At 56.6% G+C, this 14759-nt stretch overlaps 6 protein-coding genes across 6 annotated transcripts; 4 read left to right on the top strand and 2 right to left on the bottom strand.

The window, feature by feature from the left end:
• Nucleotides 1-1684: 1684 nt before the first annotated feature.
• PHYSODRAFT_563591 (hypothetical protein) lies at nucleotides 1685-2658 on the bottom strand (the record flags this gene model as incomplete). Its single annotated transcript, XM_009535130.1, has 2 exons — nucleotides 1906-2658; nucleotides 1685-1840 (listed from the first exon to the last, which is right to left on the bottom strand). Exons 1-2 carry the CDS (start codon nucleotides 2569-2571, stop codon nucleotides 1685-1687), a joined length of 822 nt encoding a protein of 273 aa, XP_009533425.1. The 5' UTR covers nucleotides 2572-2658.
• Nucleotides 2659-3109: 451 nt separating this feature from the next.
• PHYSODRAFT_317803 (hypothetical protein) lies at nucleotides 3110-3640 on the top strand (the record flags this gene model as incomplete). Its single annotated transcript, XM_009535129.1, has 1 exon — nucleotides 3110-3640. One exon carries the CDS (start codon nucleotides 3110-3112, stop codon nucleotides 3638-3640), a length of 531 nt encoding a protein of 176 aa, XP_009533424.1.
• A 1009-nt stretch (nucleotides 3641-4649) lies between these two features.
• On the top strand, nucleotides 4650-6717 carry PHYSODRAFT_519994 (hypothetical protein; the record flags this gene model as incomplete). The annotated part of the gene is made up of 5 exons (XM_009535128.1): nucleotides 4650-5023; nucleotides 5103-5230; nucleotides 5294-6048; nucleotides 6117-6217; nucleotides 6291-6717. The coding sequence occupies 5 exons, from the start codon at nucleotides 4650-4652 to the stop codon at nucleotides 6715-6717; spliced, it is 1785 nt and encodes a 594-aa protein (XP_009533423.1).
• Nucleotides 6718-6919: 202 nt separating this feature from the next.
• PHYSODRAFT_520840 (hypothetical protein) lies at nucleotides 6920-9805 on the top strand (the record flags this gene model as incomplete). The annotated part of the gene is made up of 1 exon (XM_009535127.1): nucleotides 6920-9805. The coding sequence occupies one exon, from the start codon at nucleotides 6920-6922 to the stop codon at nucleotides 9803-9805; it is 2886 nt and encodes a 961-aa protein (XP_009533422.1).
• An 81-nt stretch (nucleotides 9806-9886) lies between these two features.
• PHYSODRAFT_355289 (hypothetical protein) lies at nucleotides 9887-10962 on the bottom strand. Its single transcript, XM_009535126.1, has one exon. It carries the CDS (start codon nucleotides 10913-10915, stop codon nucleotides 10109-10111), a length of 807 nt encoding a protein of 268 aa, XP_009533421.1. The 5' UTR covers nucleotides 10916-10962; the 3' UTR covers nucleotides 9887-10108.
• Nucleotides 10963-11129: 167 nt separating this feature from the next.
• On the top strand, nucleotides 11130-14184 carry PHYSODRAFT_317799 (hypothetical protein; the record flags this gene model as incomplete). Its single annotated transcript, XM_009535125.1, has 3 exons — nucleotides 11130-11452; nucleotides 11547-13845; nucleotides 13879-14184. 3 exons carry the CDS (start codon nucleotides 11130-11132, stop codon nucleotides 14182-14184), a joined length of 2928 nt encoding a protein of 975 aa, XP_009533420.1.
• Nucleotides 14185-14759: the final 575 nt, after the last annotated feature.

The following is a 14759-nucleotide window of genomic DNA, read 5'->3' as shown; positions in this document are numbered from 1 at the left end:
GGAACTACAGCGTTCCTATCAACCATTGACGCTACTTCCGTCTCCAGCACAACTGCGTCGGAAATCATTGGAATTCCAGCGAAGTCCGGGGAATTTGGCACAGCAACGACCAAGTAACTTTATCTTAGTTTTGACTATGTAGCGTTAGTTTGGGGTCTACCTATGAAGTACTTTGAAGTTCACGAAGCTGGGAAAAGGTTGGATTAGAGTGACTCACTTTGTTAACTCTGGATCAAAAATCCACCAGAGAGCATATGGATACAGATCAAATATCCTTCTCTTCAGCTTCTGATTCACCAGTCGAACTCTCGCCAGGTTTTGGTGATTGAATGCCCACAAGTCTTGCGTTATCTGCTTCATCCCCCCCAACCTGGAAAAGCTGCCAAAAGGCGTTCCCCCGTGAGCTTGGAAATCTTAAAATCGGATAATGCCTCTCGTTCGACGACGATGAAAATCTCTAGCTTGGTGACTTCAAACGACGAGGCGGAGTCTTTCAGATGGCACAGAAATTGATGCAAGAAACGAACGTGGAACTCGTGGCTGTGCGCCCGCGCCAATTGCACAAAGCGAACGAGTCCATCCTCTCGATCGATGTAAACTTCGTCGTACCCCCCTTGGTCGTACTGCTGTGGCTTCAGCAAGCCGGTTGTCGGAAGCTCCGACAAATTCCGTAGACCAACGACTCAAATGCGGCCAGTGGATCTCCTCTTCGCCATGATACAGAGTCAAATTGCCCCTGCGAAGACTAGCAAAGAAGTACATTTCCAGGACGTACCCGTCGACCACACCATCCGAATCGAGTAGAACCTGAATGTGATAGTTGACCATGGCAATACCACCAAGCCTAGCCAATGCGAAATCTGCATATCGGATGTGAATCACTCGTTGGAGAGTATCTTGAAATCGACCCACCAGTTGATCTTGGCTGCCCGGCAAGGCGTCGACAGCTCTGTCGGTGTCACAATAGGGAAAGCTGAACATGTATCGAGCATTTCCACCACAAGTCTGCGATTTACTCGATTTTGCTCAAGCCATTGCATGCAAGTATTCGCTTCGGAACTATTGACGCCATTACGCCGTCAAGTCTCACGGTGTAGCATCTTGAATCCTCGATCTCATCTAAAACCTCGTCTAGTCTTCCACCAGCAAGATAACGAGCCTTTAGAGTGGACATTCTTGTTAAGTTCGTCTCGTCGCCGAGGCAAACACAGCTGTCACCGTCGAGAAGCGGTAGAGCGAAGGCATCGGAATCAAACTCCACCCTTGTCCACGTGCATTTCTGGCGTCTGCTCGAGCGCAGCGGCACCTCCATCGTGTTTGCAATTGGAGAGTGGACAATACAAGAAAGATGGAACTGGACCGAGATGAAAATGCACACTGACGGGTTTTAGAGTTAAGATGCATGTCACCTCCTGCTTTTCTTGCGTTGGTGCGTCTTGTATCTTGTGTACGCAATCTTGTCACGGTACAAGAACGGAGACGCCTGCTGCTCCAACGCGTCCGCCGTCGCCTTCATCACTCGCTGAGCTACGACGAGCGGGTCTTCCCCAGGAGCTGCCCTAGTGCTCGGCAGAAACTGCACCGTGTAGGTATGCCACGGCACGAACAGGTACCACAACACGTTGGCCAGGAACGTGCTGGTCTCGTCGTTGATATTCACCGGCTGCATACAGATCAGCACAGGTCAGCGGATAACCTCAGCAACATAACACGACAAACCATAGTTCCTTACAAACGGTCCGTCCGACGCCCGGATCGCAAGAGGCTGCACGGTCTTCTCGAGCGAGAAGAGGAACTTGTGATACTGCAACAATCCCTTCCTCCCGTTCGTCAGTCCACCCTGCATCAGAGACACAGTAGCATCAGTGCCAACGCCTCTACACCAAGTAGACCCCTTGCTCTCACCTCTGGAAACGCAGCCAGCGGTTTGTTGCCCCTTGCGAGTCGTTCAATGATGATCTGCCTCACTGCATCTCGACCCGCTGCGTTGCCCTGCTGCCTGGACACGTAGGGCACGTACACGAGCCCCGCCTTGTCCCCGAGCAGCTTGAAGAACAGCATCTTCTTGTAGAAGTCGTAGCCCAAAATGTACGCGGGCGTGACGTCGAGCATCGCGACGGCGTCGAACTCGCTGATGTGGTTGGACACGATGATCTCCGCCGCCCTGTCGAAGAGCTCCTTGTCTAGGAGCTTCACGCGGGTGCCCGTGAGCCACACGAAGACGCGAGCCAGCCGCCAGCGGTCGATCTGATCCTCGGAGCACACTCGCGGCAGGATGAGAGCCACCAGGAAGCAGCAGAGGCCTCGCAGTAGCAGCAGAAGCAGCCCGAACGGCGCGTACAGCAGCAGCAGCAGGTGACCGAAGCCCAGCGGCCGCTTGATGCGCTCGAACTGGAACATGCTCTCGAAGGGCAGCAGTTGCTGCTCCGTGGGCGGGTCCAGCGTCACGGGGGACTTGCCGTCGCCCAGCAGGTCGAGGCCGCGCCGAACTCCGGTCACCGTCGGGGACTGCGACTTCATCGACAGGTCCAGGAACGGCGCGATGGGCGATCCCATGGCGGACGGAGCCATGACTGTCGTGTCCGGTGGTCGGACTGTCAGAACTAAAAGCACTGGGTAATACTGTACTTGGAGCAGCAGTAGCGGAGACCGAGGACGGACGACCTTGGCGACGGATTTAGGAATGACACGGACGTTTCGAAAGCTGCAGGAAGCAGGTGCAGCCCCTGGCGGGCGGTGCTGGAGCCGGGCGAACCACTTGCCTGGCAGAGGCTTGCTCGTCGGTGGGACGGACGGCTGGTTATGTCGCCGCCCCACCTGCTCGACGCTCTCTGCTGTGGATCTCCATATCTGGTCGAGACCATCGCCAATTTGCCAAATGGCTTCCTCCAAGTGATGCGGCGAATTGTGGCGTCGAGAGCTTCAAGCTCCAAAGAGGTTCTTGCCAGACCTTCATCGTCAACGCCACGAGAACCGCCGCGGAGAGCACTTGTGATGAAGTGACCCCCTTGCTTCGTTCTGGAGGCCACGTAGCTCGGCGCTCATTGGGTCACGGCCACGCGCCCCTCGGATCGGCATCGCCACTTCATCTTCACCTCCACTTGTCCAAATGCTGCCTCGCCGCGCTCTGCGTCACGCCGTCGCCATTCCAAGCCGAGCAGTGGGCACCGCAGCAGCGTTGGCCCGCCCCTGCGTCGTGCACAGCGACGCCAAGCAGGACGAGAGCAGTGACGGCTCGGGCGTGTCGACGCACTCGGCGCTGCAGCGGCAGCAGCTCGAGTTCTGCTGCCTGCTGTGCGGCTGGGACGTGGCGTGCAGCACGTGCCCCTTCAACTGGTTCAACTTCGACCCGCGCAAGTTCCGCACCAAGCAGCGGCGGCGACCGGGCGACACCGACCCGCGCAACTTGGCGGCCAGCGAGGTGGACGTCCGCCAGGCCATGGAGATCCTGGGGATCGAGGCATCATCAACGCCCATGGGTGGCTTTGACAAGGTTTCGATCACGCAGCAGCAGGTCAAGGACGCGTTCCGAGCCAAGGCGCTCGAGTGGCACCCGGACTGCAACCAGGACCCAGAGGCTGAAACCGTGTTCAAGGAGATCCTGCAGGCCTACGAACTGCTGCTCGCGCACGCGCGCTGATGGCTGCGGCTTGGCAGTAATAGATGAGATGAAGCTGTAAGTTAATATATCCTCGAGGATACTACACACGCTGCTACGGGTCTTAAGAGTGAGTAAGAGTGACTGTTGCGTTGGATGGCAAGCTTTTCATTGCGTGGATGATGACTCTCGGCAGTACCCGGTGCTGCACCCAACACCATCGAAACCAGCACCGCTTATCAGCCACGAGAACTGTGAGGGAACGCTCATGAGCCCTCAAGGGACTGACCGGCAACAACACTTGTCATGCGTGGTGGTGGTCTACAGGAGGTATGTGCTGTACATTCGACCGTCATATCTGAATCTACACTTTCGTGATGTAGTGATGTTTCCCCGTCGCGTTCTTAACGCTTCGTCACGCCGCCCACGATTCCAAGCAGAAATTCGTCAACTGCGCCGGTCAATTTGGCCCGGAATCGCTGCGAGCGCAGGGATAGCGAGCAAGACGAGAGCACCGAGCACTCAAATTTGTCGACCCACGCGGACAACCAACATGAGTTCTGCTGCCTGCGGAGCGGCTGGGACGTACCTGCCGTTTTGACTTCGACGACCGGGCGACCACCCGCGCAAGTTCCTAGACAACCACCGGACTACGGAGATTTTTAACTACCCATCGCAACAGTCTTCAAAAGCAGAATCTACAAGCTGCTACTCGCACACGCCTCGCGACTACCAGCCGATAGAAACGATAGAGATATACACTTGCACTTACTTGCCCACTTGCCTGTCGAGCAGAGCAATCCATGCAGTTTGCGGACCTCTTCATCTGCTTCGTTTCACCAAATCAATTAATTGATTTCGATTTCTACGCTTGCCCTTCCCCTCAACCAATTCAAACAAACTTATTGTTTTCGCCCCATTTAATATCGTACTTAAACGCGACCCAGCACGTTTTGGCGCCATTCCCATTCCCATTCCAGTCGGCAACTTTACCCCAGTGACGCAGACGGTGACGGACCCCCGGTAAAACGCAGCCGCCGCCGCCGCCGCCATGTTCTACTCGCAGATCATCCTGGCCAAGAAGGGCCCGCTGGGCAAGATCTGGCTGGCCGCCCACTGGGACAAGAAGCTCAACAAGCAGCAGATCTTCTCGGCCGACATCCACAGCTCCGTACAGAGCATCGTGAACCCGCAGGTGCCGCTGGCGCTGCGCGTGTCGGGCCACCTGCTGCTGGGCGTCGTGCGCATCTACTCGCGCAAGGTCAAGTACCTCTACTCGGACTGCAGCGAGGCGCTTGTCAAGATCAAGCTGGCCTTCCGCCCGGGCGTCGTGGACCTGCCCGCCGCCAGCCAGCAGGCCGCGGCGCACGCCATCAACGTGCCCAACTTCGGCGAGTTCGAGGCCGAAGTCACGTACTCGATCGAGTGAGTTGGGGAGATTATTTATTATTATTATTATTATTATTATTGGGGATAATTACTAATTATTTTATCTTTTTTGCAGGGCGATTAATGTGCAGTCGTTGGACGAGTGGGTGCCGGCGTCCAGTCAGACGGTGGCGAGACGCCAGGATATTACGCTGGCGGACCCGCTCGACAGGATTCGAGAAAATAATGCGTTCGCGGAGAGAGGTATTATTGTCATTCTTATTTTGTGTTATTTTTTGTTTTACTTACTATTTATTTTGTTTGTAGATGGAATTACCATGGAGGACTCGTTTGGAGGAGGAGACTGGCAGGCGTTCGATCTGGACGACAACTTCGGCAGCTCCGGGCTGGATATCAGCGCTGTGAGCGACATTGAAGTTGCCCGTGAAGCTGACGCCCCCGTGCTGCCGCTGGACGACTCGGGTATTATCAATGCTGGAGACAAATCGACGGACAGGAGCTCGTTGATGAACGATGCAGAGCAGCCGGAGTTCGGCTTCAACGAGGCGCCGTTCGAGATGCCCGCGGACAACGGACTGGAGGTGGAGAACCCCATTGACGACCCGATGAATATTAGCGGCAACACTCTGGAGATCAGCACGGACATTAACGTCAGCATTAACGGCTCGACGCGCGCGTCGCTGGATGCGGCTCTGGCCAACGTAGTGGTGGAGACAAACAGGCCCAAGAAGAAGAGGAAAATCGCGCGTGACACCGTCACAGAGCTGACCTCGGCATTTTTGAAACAGGGGCTGGAGGACACTTCCGACATCACCCGCACGCGAGAAATCACGTACAAGAAGACTACCGGAGGCAAAAGCGAGTTTGACCTGCAGCCAGGTCCCGACATGTTTTTCCGGCCGTGTATGGTCAACATGGCGGATGAGCTGCTGAGTATGTTCAAGATGACCATGAGGAAGCGGAAGTTCCCGTTCGGTTCGAAGGAGAAAGAGACGAACCAAGCGGAAGATATTGAACTGACCCGTCGTATGAGCGCGAGCTCGCGCCTCAGTTCGACCTCGGTACGCTGTACTCGTCGTTGTCTTGCGTGCTTTGGGCCTACAACTAATATTTTACCTCCCATATTCAGGCTGGTCTGGACGTGACGATGGGCTCGTGTGATGCCTCGATGCTGCACGACATCGAGGAGGAAAACCACTTCGAGTTCGCAGACATGGGCCCGACCACAACGTAAGTGTGTCCCCTACTAAAACAAACGTGCCTGTTGAGTTGAACCAAGCTGACAGATATGCTGCGGAAACAGTGAACGCGAGCAAGACGGATACCTAGACTACGGCGTCGGAGCGCCATTCGAGCCTGCAGAGGAGGACTTGGAGGATCTAAACGTGGATATCGAGCTGGGCGCTGTGAACGACATTCGCGCCGAGGCGAACAGCGTGCCCGAGTTTGACCCCGCAGACGCTTCTTCTGCCCAGCACAAGTGGCACCCGCACACTGTGAAGGTGATGAAGGTGTTGCGAAAGTCGCTCCAGAACAAGGAGGAAGTGACGTACAAGCAGCTCACTAAGAAGACCCAAGACCGACGAACCGCGGCCGCGTTGTTCTTCGAGCTCCTGCAGCTCAAGACGCTAGACTACGTGGACGTCGAGCAAGCTGCGCCGTACTCCGATATCCAGATCTCCAAGGGCGCTCGGTTCTCGGAGCACATTCCTGCCGTGGATGCCAATTGAGCGCAAGGCAATTTTGATGCGTACCCCTACTAAGTAAGAGCTATGAACGGATATGTTTTCCAGGTTTTATTTTCGCGTGGGTGTTTTGCCGCTATTTTTGCCGTTGTGTAGACTCGCCTGGTGCTGCCAAGGACTTCATCGTTCGCGGGGACATCTGCTCTGACGCCGGGATACAAGCAGTTGCAGCTACTCAGCAGTCAAGATGCACAGCTCGCCTGAGTTTCGATCGCTGAAGGCCAAGATCCGAGTGCTATGCAAGCAGCGCCGCATCCGACTGGAGGAGTTCATGAAGACGTTCGACATCCACAAAGTCAAGAAGATCAAGACCGAGCAGTTCAAGCGCGCGCTGGATGTCAGCGGCCTCCACCTGTCCACCGCAGAGGTCAACCTCATCGTGGCGAAGTACAGGCTCCCGGATGACCCCTCTTTCGTGGATTACCGGCGCTTCTGCGACTTGATGGACAAGGTGTTCACGGTGAAGGGGCTGGAAGCCAAACCTGCTCATCAATCCAGCATCCACAGCGACTTGCCGGTGGTAAAGACTTTCGCCTTCGAAACGTTGACGCCATCGGAAGAAACCTTGCTTGGAGTCGTGAAGCAGAAGCTCTTCGCTGCTGTGATGAGCAAGGGCATCGTGCTGAAAGACGTGTTCCACGACTTCGACCGCAGCAACGCTGGCAAGGTGACAAGACCTCAGTTCGTGCGAGATATCTCGGACATCGTGGTGCTATCTTCCGACGAGATGGACGTCCTGCTAAAGGCGTACGGCGACAAGTTGGACGTGCACTATCGGGCGTTGCACTTTGACATCTGCCCAGGCGCATCGGGTGCTGGAACGAGAGCAGCGATGCCCCGCTCGCCGGAGAGGCGCCATCGATCGGCCCCGGGAGGGAGTGACAGTGACTTCCAGTCCAGTGCGCTCAAAGAACTCGAGGCGGAGCTGTCGGAGCTGGTGCTCCGGGACCGCATCCGCACGAAAAACTTCTTCACAGATTTCGACCAACTCCGAACGGGGAAGTGCACGGAGGCTCAGTTCCGACGATGCGTGAAGCTGTGCTTCCCTGTTGTGACCGAGCACGACTTGAACTTGTTGGTGCAGAAGTACGGGAGCGTGAAGTCGCTGGACACCACGAAGGTCGACTACATCCGGTTCTGCAACTACGTCGAGGGCAAGGCTAACCTGGAGTCGCTCAAGGACAACAACTTCGACGACATCTTGTCCACAATCGCCAAGGCCACGAACCACTCGACTGCGGACAAATGCTCGCGCGCGATGCGAGGTTCGTTGACCGACTCGGACGCAGAAGTTCATCAGGGGATGATGCAGCGTCTTCACACGTTCTGCTCCACTCGGCGAGTTCTGCTCAAGCCCACGTTCCAGGACTTCGATAAGGGCAGACGCGAACACATCACAGTCGACCAATTCTTCCGTGTGATTGCCATGTTCAAGCTCACGCTCAACGGCGAGAGCGAGCGGCGGGCGCTACTGCAACGGTACGCGAGCTCACATGGCGAACGCTTCGTGAACTACGTCACGTTTTGCTACGACCTGGAGAACTGGGGCAACGACAACCAGCGTTCAAGCAGCCGTCCGTCTTCACGTGGTGGTGTCGTGTCGGAGATCATTGCGCCGTCAAAGCTGCGCGCCGACACATTCGAGGAGACTGCGGCCGAGGCGCACGTTCGATCGGTGCCTATGCTCATCCGGTACATCAAGCAGACCATCAAGCGCGACCGCATTCGGCTGGAGGAGTACTACCGGGACTTCGACAAGCTTCGGCACGGCAAGATCACCGCGACGCAGTTCTGTGCTGGACTAAACGCTGCGGGCTTCCTGCTGTCCCGAGAAGAGATGTCGCTGCTTGGAGACGAGTACGCGTGCAAAGAGGTCGACAGCATGGGGAAACACTGGATCGCGTGGAAAGCCTTCGTCGACGACGTGGAGAGCGTCTTCACTGTGAAGGGGCTGGAGCAGAAGCCGCACCAAGATCTGAAGACGTTGGAGACCCGAGAAGGACAATTCGGAGGCGTCGTGGTCGATAAAGACCTTACGCCAGCGGAGGAAGACGAGGTGAAGCGAGTCCTGCTCACCATGAAGCGCTCCATCGTCCGTCAGCGGATGGAGATCAAGCCAGCGTTCGAGGACTTCGACCACTCCAAGCAGGGCTTCATCTCTTCGACGAAGTTTGAGCGCGTGCTGTCGATGTTTGCTCTGCTGCCAGCTCAGGCTTCGGACTCGCGGCTTCTGCTGATCAAGTTCCGAGAGCAGGCAGCAACTGGCACGAGCGCAACGCTGAGCTCCATCTGCGACGTCAACTATCGCGCCTTCCTCCAAGCGCTCCAGATCCTCGGCGGCTACACGACCAACGCCAGCAGTGAAGACCTCCGGAATCTGGTGCTGCCGGGCAGCGTCGCGTTCCGCCAGGAGCTGTACCAGAGCGGCGTCATGAACCACGACGCCAACAAGCGACGGGCTCGAGACAACCTCGCGGGCGCGGCGGACCTATCGCAGCTCCTGGCCGAGATCCGTCGGCAGCTCAGTTCCAAGCGTATTCGGCTGAAGGAGTTCATCGCCGAGGGCGACAAGCTGCGCTCCGGGGAGATCACGCTGGCCAAGTTCCACACGGCGCTCAACCGCAGCGGGTGCGTCTTGGACGCCGCCGACATCCACACGCTCAGTCTGCACTTCCGCTCGACGAGGAACCCGGACAAGATCGACTGGAGGACGTTCATGGAGGCGCTGGACTTCTCTCACGGCGTGTCGGCGCCGACCTCGGGCTTCCGTGGCGAGCAACAGAAGCAGGACGGCGTGGACGAGGCCATGAAGCGGATCCTGGAGCGACTGCGCAACGAAGTGAACCACCGCCGCCTGCACATGAAGCCGTACTTCCAGGACTACGACCACAACAACGTCACGCGCGTGACCAAGTTCCAGTTCGCGGCCGTGCTCGACATGATGCAGCTGCCGCTCAAGCCCGCCGACGTGCAGCAACTCACACACCAGTTCGCGCACCGCGACGGCCGCAGAGTCACCAACGACGTCAACTACATCGCGTTCATCCAGGCCGTCGACTCGGACTACTCGTGAGCCTAGTAGACATAGTGAGCTCCAACAGTTACCATCAGCGCATGATTGCATCTAATACACACCGCAGCGCACTCCAAACCGAACAGCAGCCAAAGCATTACCTATTAACAAGCGCGCCTGTCGGAAGGGCGTATTTCTAAGTCTCCTCGGCGGCGTAAAGCAAAAGTTGAGCCCAATTCTACGTGCATCTCCCCCTCTGGTTGACTCCGCCGAGCACACGCCGTTGCGACATCCAAGTGCGCGTCCGTCCGTCCGTATTCATGCATCTCTTCACCTCCTCATCCCCCTCCTTGCAGGCTCCGATTATCTCCTGCTGTGGATGAGCGACATGAACTCGCTGCGCGTCCGCGGGTCGCTCTTGAAGACGCCCAGCACGCTGCTGGTGACGGTGCTGGCGCCGCTCTTCTCGACGCCGCGCATGACCATGCACATGTGCGTGGCCTCGATGACGACGGCCACGCCCTTGGGCTCGATGACGCCCATGATGGCGTTGGCGATCTGCTTGGTCAGGCGCTCCTGCACCTGCAGGCGGCGCGAGAAGACCTCGCTCACTCTGGCCAGCTTGCTGAGCCCCAGCACCTTGCCGTTGGGGATGTAGCCGATGTGCACCTTGCCCGCGAAGGGCACCATGTGGTGCTCGCACATGGAGTACAGGTCGATGTCGCGCACGATGACCATCTCGTCGTGGTCCTCCTCGAACACGGCCTCGTTCAGTACATCGGCCAGGCTCTGGCCGTAGCCCTTGGTGTTGTACAGCAGCGCCTTGGCCATGCGCATGGGCGTCTTGAGCAGCCCCTCGCGCTGCGGGTCCTCGCCGATGCACTCCAGCAGCGTGGTCACGGCCGCCGCCATCTTGTCCAGCTTCTGCTTGTCCTGCGCGTAGTCCTCGGGCGAGCGCGACGGCAGCGTCATGGACAGGCGCGCCAGCGTCCGCTCCTTGGACTCGTTGGCGGTGGCGGTGGCCTCCGAGTTCTGCATGGCTGGGGCTGGAGAGGACGAGGACTTGAGCGCGGCGGCCTGCAGCAGGTACGCGTCGCTGCCGCTGCTGTTGCTGGACGGGAGCAGGTCGTGCTGCTCGCTCGAGCTGAGCGTCGTGGTAATGGGGGCCATGGAGGACGGAGGAGCGAGGGAGGGACGTCCGGCTGATGCGCCTTGGGCCAAACGTTGCCGAATGACGGGCGGGCAGGACGAGTAGCTTTTCAGTGGCTGGACTTTTGACCCAATGGGAAGAAAGGCGTGTTGCTGAACGGGATGCGATTGGAGGAAAACGCGTTTAACGCTGTCAGTGGATGAAAAACGGGGCGGTGGAATACCTTTCGGCAGCATGCGACGCCGACACGATGCCGGTGCCGGCAGGAAGCGCGTGGGCGAGCACCATGGCGGCAGCTTCGGCGTGTACATGTCGCACAAGATCCAGAAGCTGCGCAACCAGAACGAGAGCGCCGCGGGGGCAGCAGAGGCCGACAGCGACAGCGCCGGCCTCTTCCGGGGCGTGCACGTGTATGTGGACGGCTACACGGTGCCCAGCAAGGAGGAGATCCGCCGGCTTATGTTGCTGCACGGCGGCGGCTTCGAGCACTACGACACGGGCCGCGTGACGCACATTATAGCCACTCACCTGCCGGCGTCCAAGCTGCTGCAACTTAAGTGGGTAGTCAAACGTTGAAGTTGAAGTTGTCAAGTGAAGTGAAGAGCGCAAGTGGTAAAGTGTGAGTTAATTAGTTTGTTGTCCTGTGAGTAGGCGCGCGAGGAGGCCCCTGCCGGTAGTGCGCCCCGACTGGATCGTGCAGAGCATCGAGCAACATAAGCTGCTCCCAGTGCAGCCCTTCCTGTACGCCGGGTTCGCCGACCCCACCCAGAGCAGCATCTTCAGCCTGTCGGGCTCCATGTCGGCGTCCTCGACCAAGGTAGCCGACAGTCCTGCAGTTGAACTTGAAGACAAACGAGCTCCAAGCGCCGGTGCTGCCGATCCGGCGTCTAAACATGCCCCTAGCACAGCAGGAAGTGAGGATGAGGATGGCAATGAACCGGATCTGTTAGCCATTGAGGATGAGAAGGAAGAGGAGGTCGGATTGGATGTGCCTGAAGACCCGCCAGCTTTGCCGCCGGTGCAGAATGCGACTTCGACGACCAAGCTGCGGACCAATTCGACGCGAGATGGTCCTGAGTTCGTCCGACACTTCTTCGCCAAGTCTCGCTTGCACCATATCGGCACGTGGAGAGCGACGTTCCAGCAGAAGGCTGCCGAGTTCCAGGCAAAGTACAAGGGAGGACCGGTGACAAGAGCGCCAGCGTCGTCTAGTGACCGGGTGATTCTCCACGTGGACATGGACTGCTTCTTCGTGGCGGTGGCAGTGAGAGGACGGCCAGAACTGCAGAAGGTGCCGGTTGCCGTCGCTCACTCGGGGAATGCCGGGTCTTCCGAGATCTCGTCGTGTAGCTATCTAGCTCGCGCGAAAGGAGTGGGGGCTGGTATGTTCATGCAGACAGCAAAGGAATTGTGTCCCGAGTTAGTTGTGCTACCGTACCAGTTCGACGCCATCCAGCGCGTCTCGTTCCAGATTTACGACATTTTCTTCTCGCACACTCCGTACGTGCAGGCTGTGAGCTGTGATGAAGCTTTTCTTGAGTTTGGGAAGGGAACTAACGGGATGGAGAAGGCGAAGACAATTCGACAGCAGATCTTCGAGCAAACGGGGTGTCCTGCCAGCGTTGGCGTGTCCTTCAACGTGCTGCTAACCAAGCTTTGCTCGAAGAAGGCAAAGCCCGATGGCATTTACCAAATCGAGGATCGTGGCCAGGCAGAAGAGTTCATGCTCTCGCTGAAGGTCAGTGATCTCCCTGGAGTTGGGTACAAGACGGGAGCGAAGCTGGATGATATGGGTGTAGAGGATGTTGGACAGGTGATCTCCATGACGAAAGGTGAACTGGTGCGATCTCTTGGCAAGGCGTCGGGGGAGATGCTGTTCAACTACGCGCGTGGAATCGATCTGCGCCCGTTGTCGATGGAGTCGAACATGATGCGCAAAAGCGTATCCGCTGTCGTGAACTTCGGCATTCGGTTTGAGAAATGGGAAGACGCGACGGTGTTCTTGATGGCTCTAGGCGAGGAGCTCAGCCACCGCCTTAGGAACCTGAAAGTGCGGACGAAGTGCTTGACACTGCTGATCAAGAAGCGGAGAGAAGGTGCTCCTATCGAGCCATCGAAGTTCATGGGTCACGGCGTGTGCGATAACTTCTCCAAGAGCCAAGTGCTGTCTTTAGCTACCGACGATGAGGTTGTGATTGGAAAAGCGTGCATTGAGCTTCTTCGGCAATTTAACTTTCCCAGTGAAGAGCTACGTGGAGTTGGCGTCCAGGCGACAAAACTTGTGTCTGATGCTCCTGGCGTCAACCAGAAAAGTGGGCAGTTCTTCAAGGCGTGGCTAAAGGACTCCGGTCAACAAGCAGGGAGTACTGCATCACTCCAGGGATCCGAGAGCAACCAAGAAACAAAAAATGAAGAACCAAGGCGAAGCACGGGCACTCGTGACGTTGCTGATACAACCTTCTCCCAGATCAATATGGACGTGCTGGAAAAGCTACCGGAGCAGCTTCGGCAAGAGATTTTGGCTTTGTATGGCCGTGGGGCGCCTGCGCCATCCTCTACTGTTGCCCAACCTACCCGGCTGCCCCAACCAAAGCGCAAGACCAACGGAAAAGCCCCGCTACGACGGAGACACCCAGCACGAAACATATTTGATTCCAAGTCGAACAGCCGACTTGCCCGCGCTGCGCAGAGTTCAGTGGTCAACTCGGGAAAGGAAGACGCGCTGAACGACATTCGACTGTCACAAGTCGATTCGGAAGTCTACCATTCGCTACCGTTTGCTATCCGCCGGGAGATCGACCGGTACGCGAAGAAGCGCAGACCTACGTCGACAGTTGCTCCCATCCCAAGGCCACCAGCCCCATCCGACAGCAATCCCGGTCAATCTACGAAGAAGAAGCCAGCTCCGGTTGTATTACCTGCGATTGAAGACCTGTTCGCGAATCTCGTGGCGAGTCTTGAAGTTTCCGTGCTGGACCATAAGGAGGATGAAGATGATGATGGACACTCGACCAGCAACACCAGGGCACAGTCGGCTGCTTTCGACGCGATCTACTCGCGTATTTTAGTCGAGGTGGAGAATCGAACGCTCGACCAAGCCTTGCGGATGCTTCGCTTCGTGCGTCGGAAGTGCTCCAGCGCAACTACCCCCGCTGAACTCGCGGAATTGTTGAAGCGTGGCTTTAACCACGTTCTCGATCTTGTGAACCAAGATATCCGACGACACTTCAACGGGGTGCTGTCAATGAGCTTGATTGCTCCATTGGAATATGAACCCAAGAGGCATTGACTTGATGCTTCTGTAAGTTACAGTAAAATATGAATTGTACACTTATTCTGAATAAATTATTCACATGATACAGCGGGCTATAAAGGTTTACCAATGGAATATCTCCACAACACTGTGACTATCGTGAACCAGGTTGTAACCCCGATGGTGCGTATTAAACCCTCAGAGGAAGTTTCTGTCGCTTTCATCATGCTAACATAAAGCTAGCTTTACTTACTACATAATGCTCTGCTTTCACTGAGCGATTCTATCAACTTGATGAGAACGCGAAAACTGCAGTGCCGCTCTTTCAGTGTGTGTATTGCATATAGCTACTGAGTTATGTGCGCAAAGGAACTGTTGTCGTTGGGTTGAGTCAGCATGGATTCGGTTTACAGAACAGTCCATCTGTAGATGTAACACAATATGGAGGGACGACATCAAAAGAATTTATTGAACATTGTTCACATGTCAAGGAACACAACAATGTGAATGATGTTGTACGTATCCCCTGGCTCAAGCTTCAAGCTTCCCAGGCAACCACCCGATCGGTCATCCGCCCGTCTTGCATTACAATACCAAAGTTCGTATAATTT

This window comes from Phytophthora sojae, assembly GCF_000149755.1.
Source record: "Phytophthora sojae unplaced genomic scaffold PHYSOscaffold_8, whole genome shotgun sequence".
NCBI classification, from domain to species: domain Eukaryota; phylum Oomycota; class Peronosporomycetes; order Peronosporales; family Peronosporaceae; genus Phytophthora; species Phytophthora sojae.
Note: the sequence above shows the minus strand (reverse complement) of the source record. Positions and strands in the feature narration are given on the sequence as shown.

Coding starts and splice junctions, on each gene's coding strand:
- PHYSODRAFT_355289 (XM_009535126.1), bottom strand. CDS start 10,915: ATGGCCCCCATTACCACGACGCTCAGCTCGAGCGAGCAGCACGACCTG.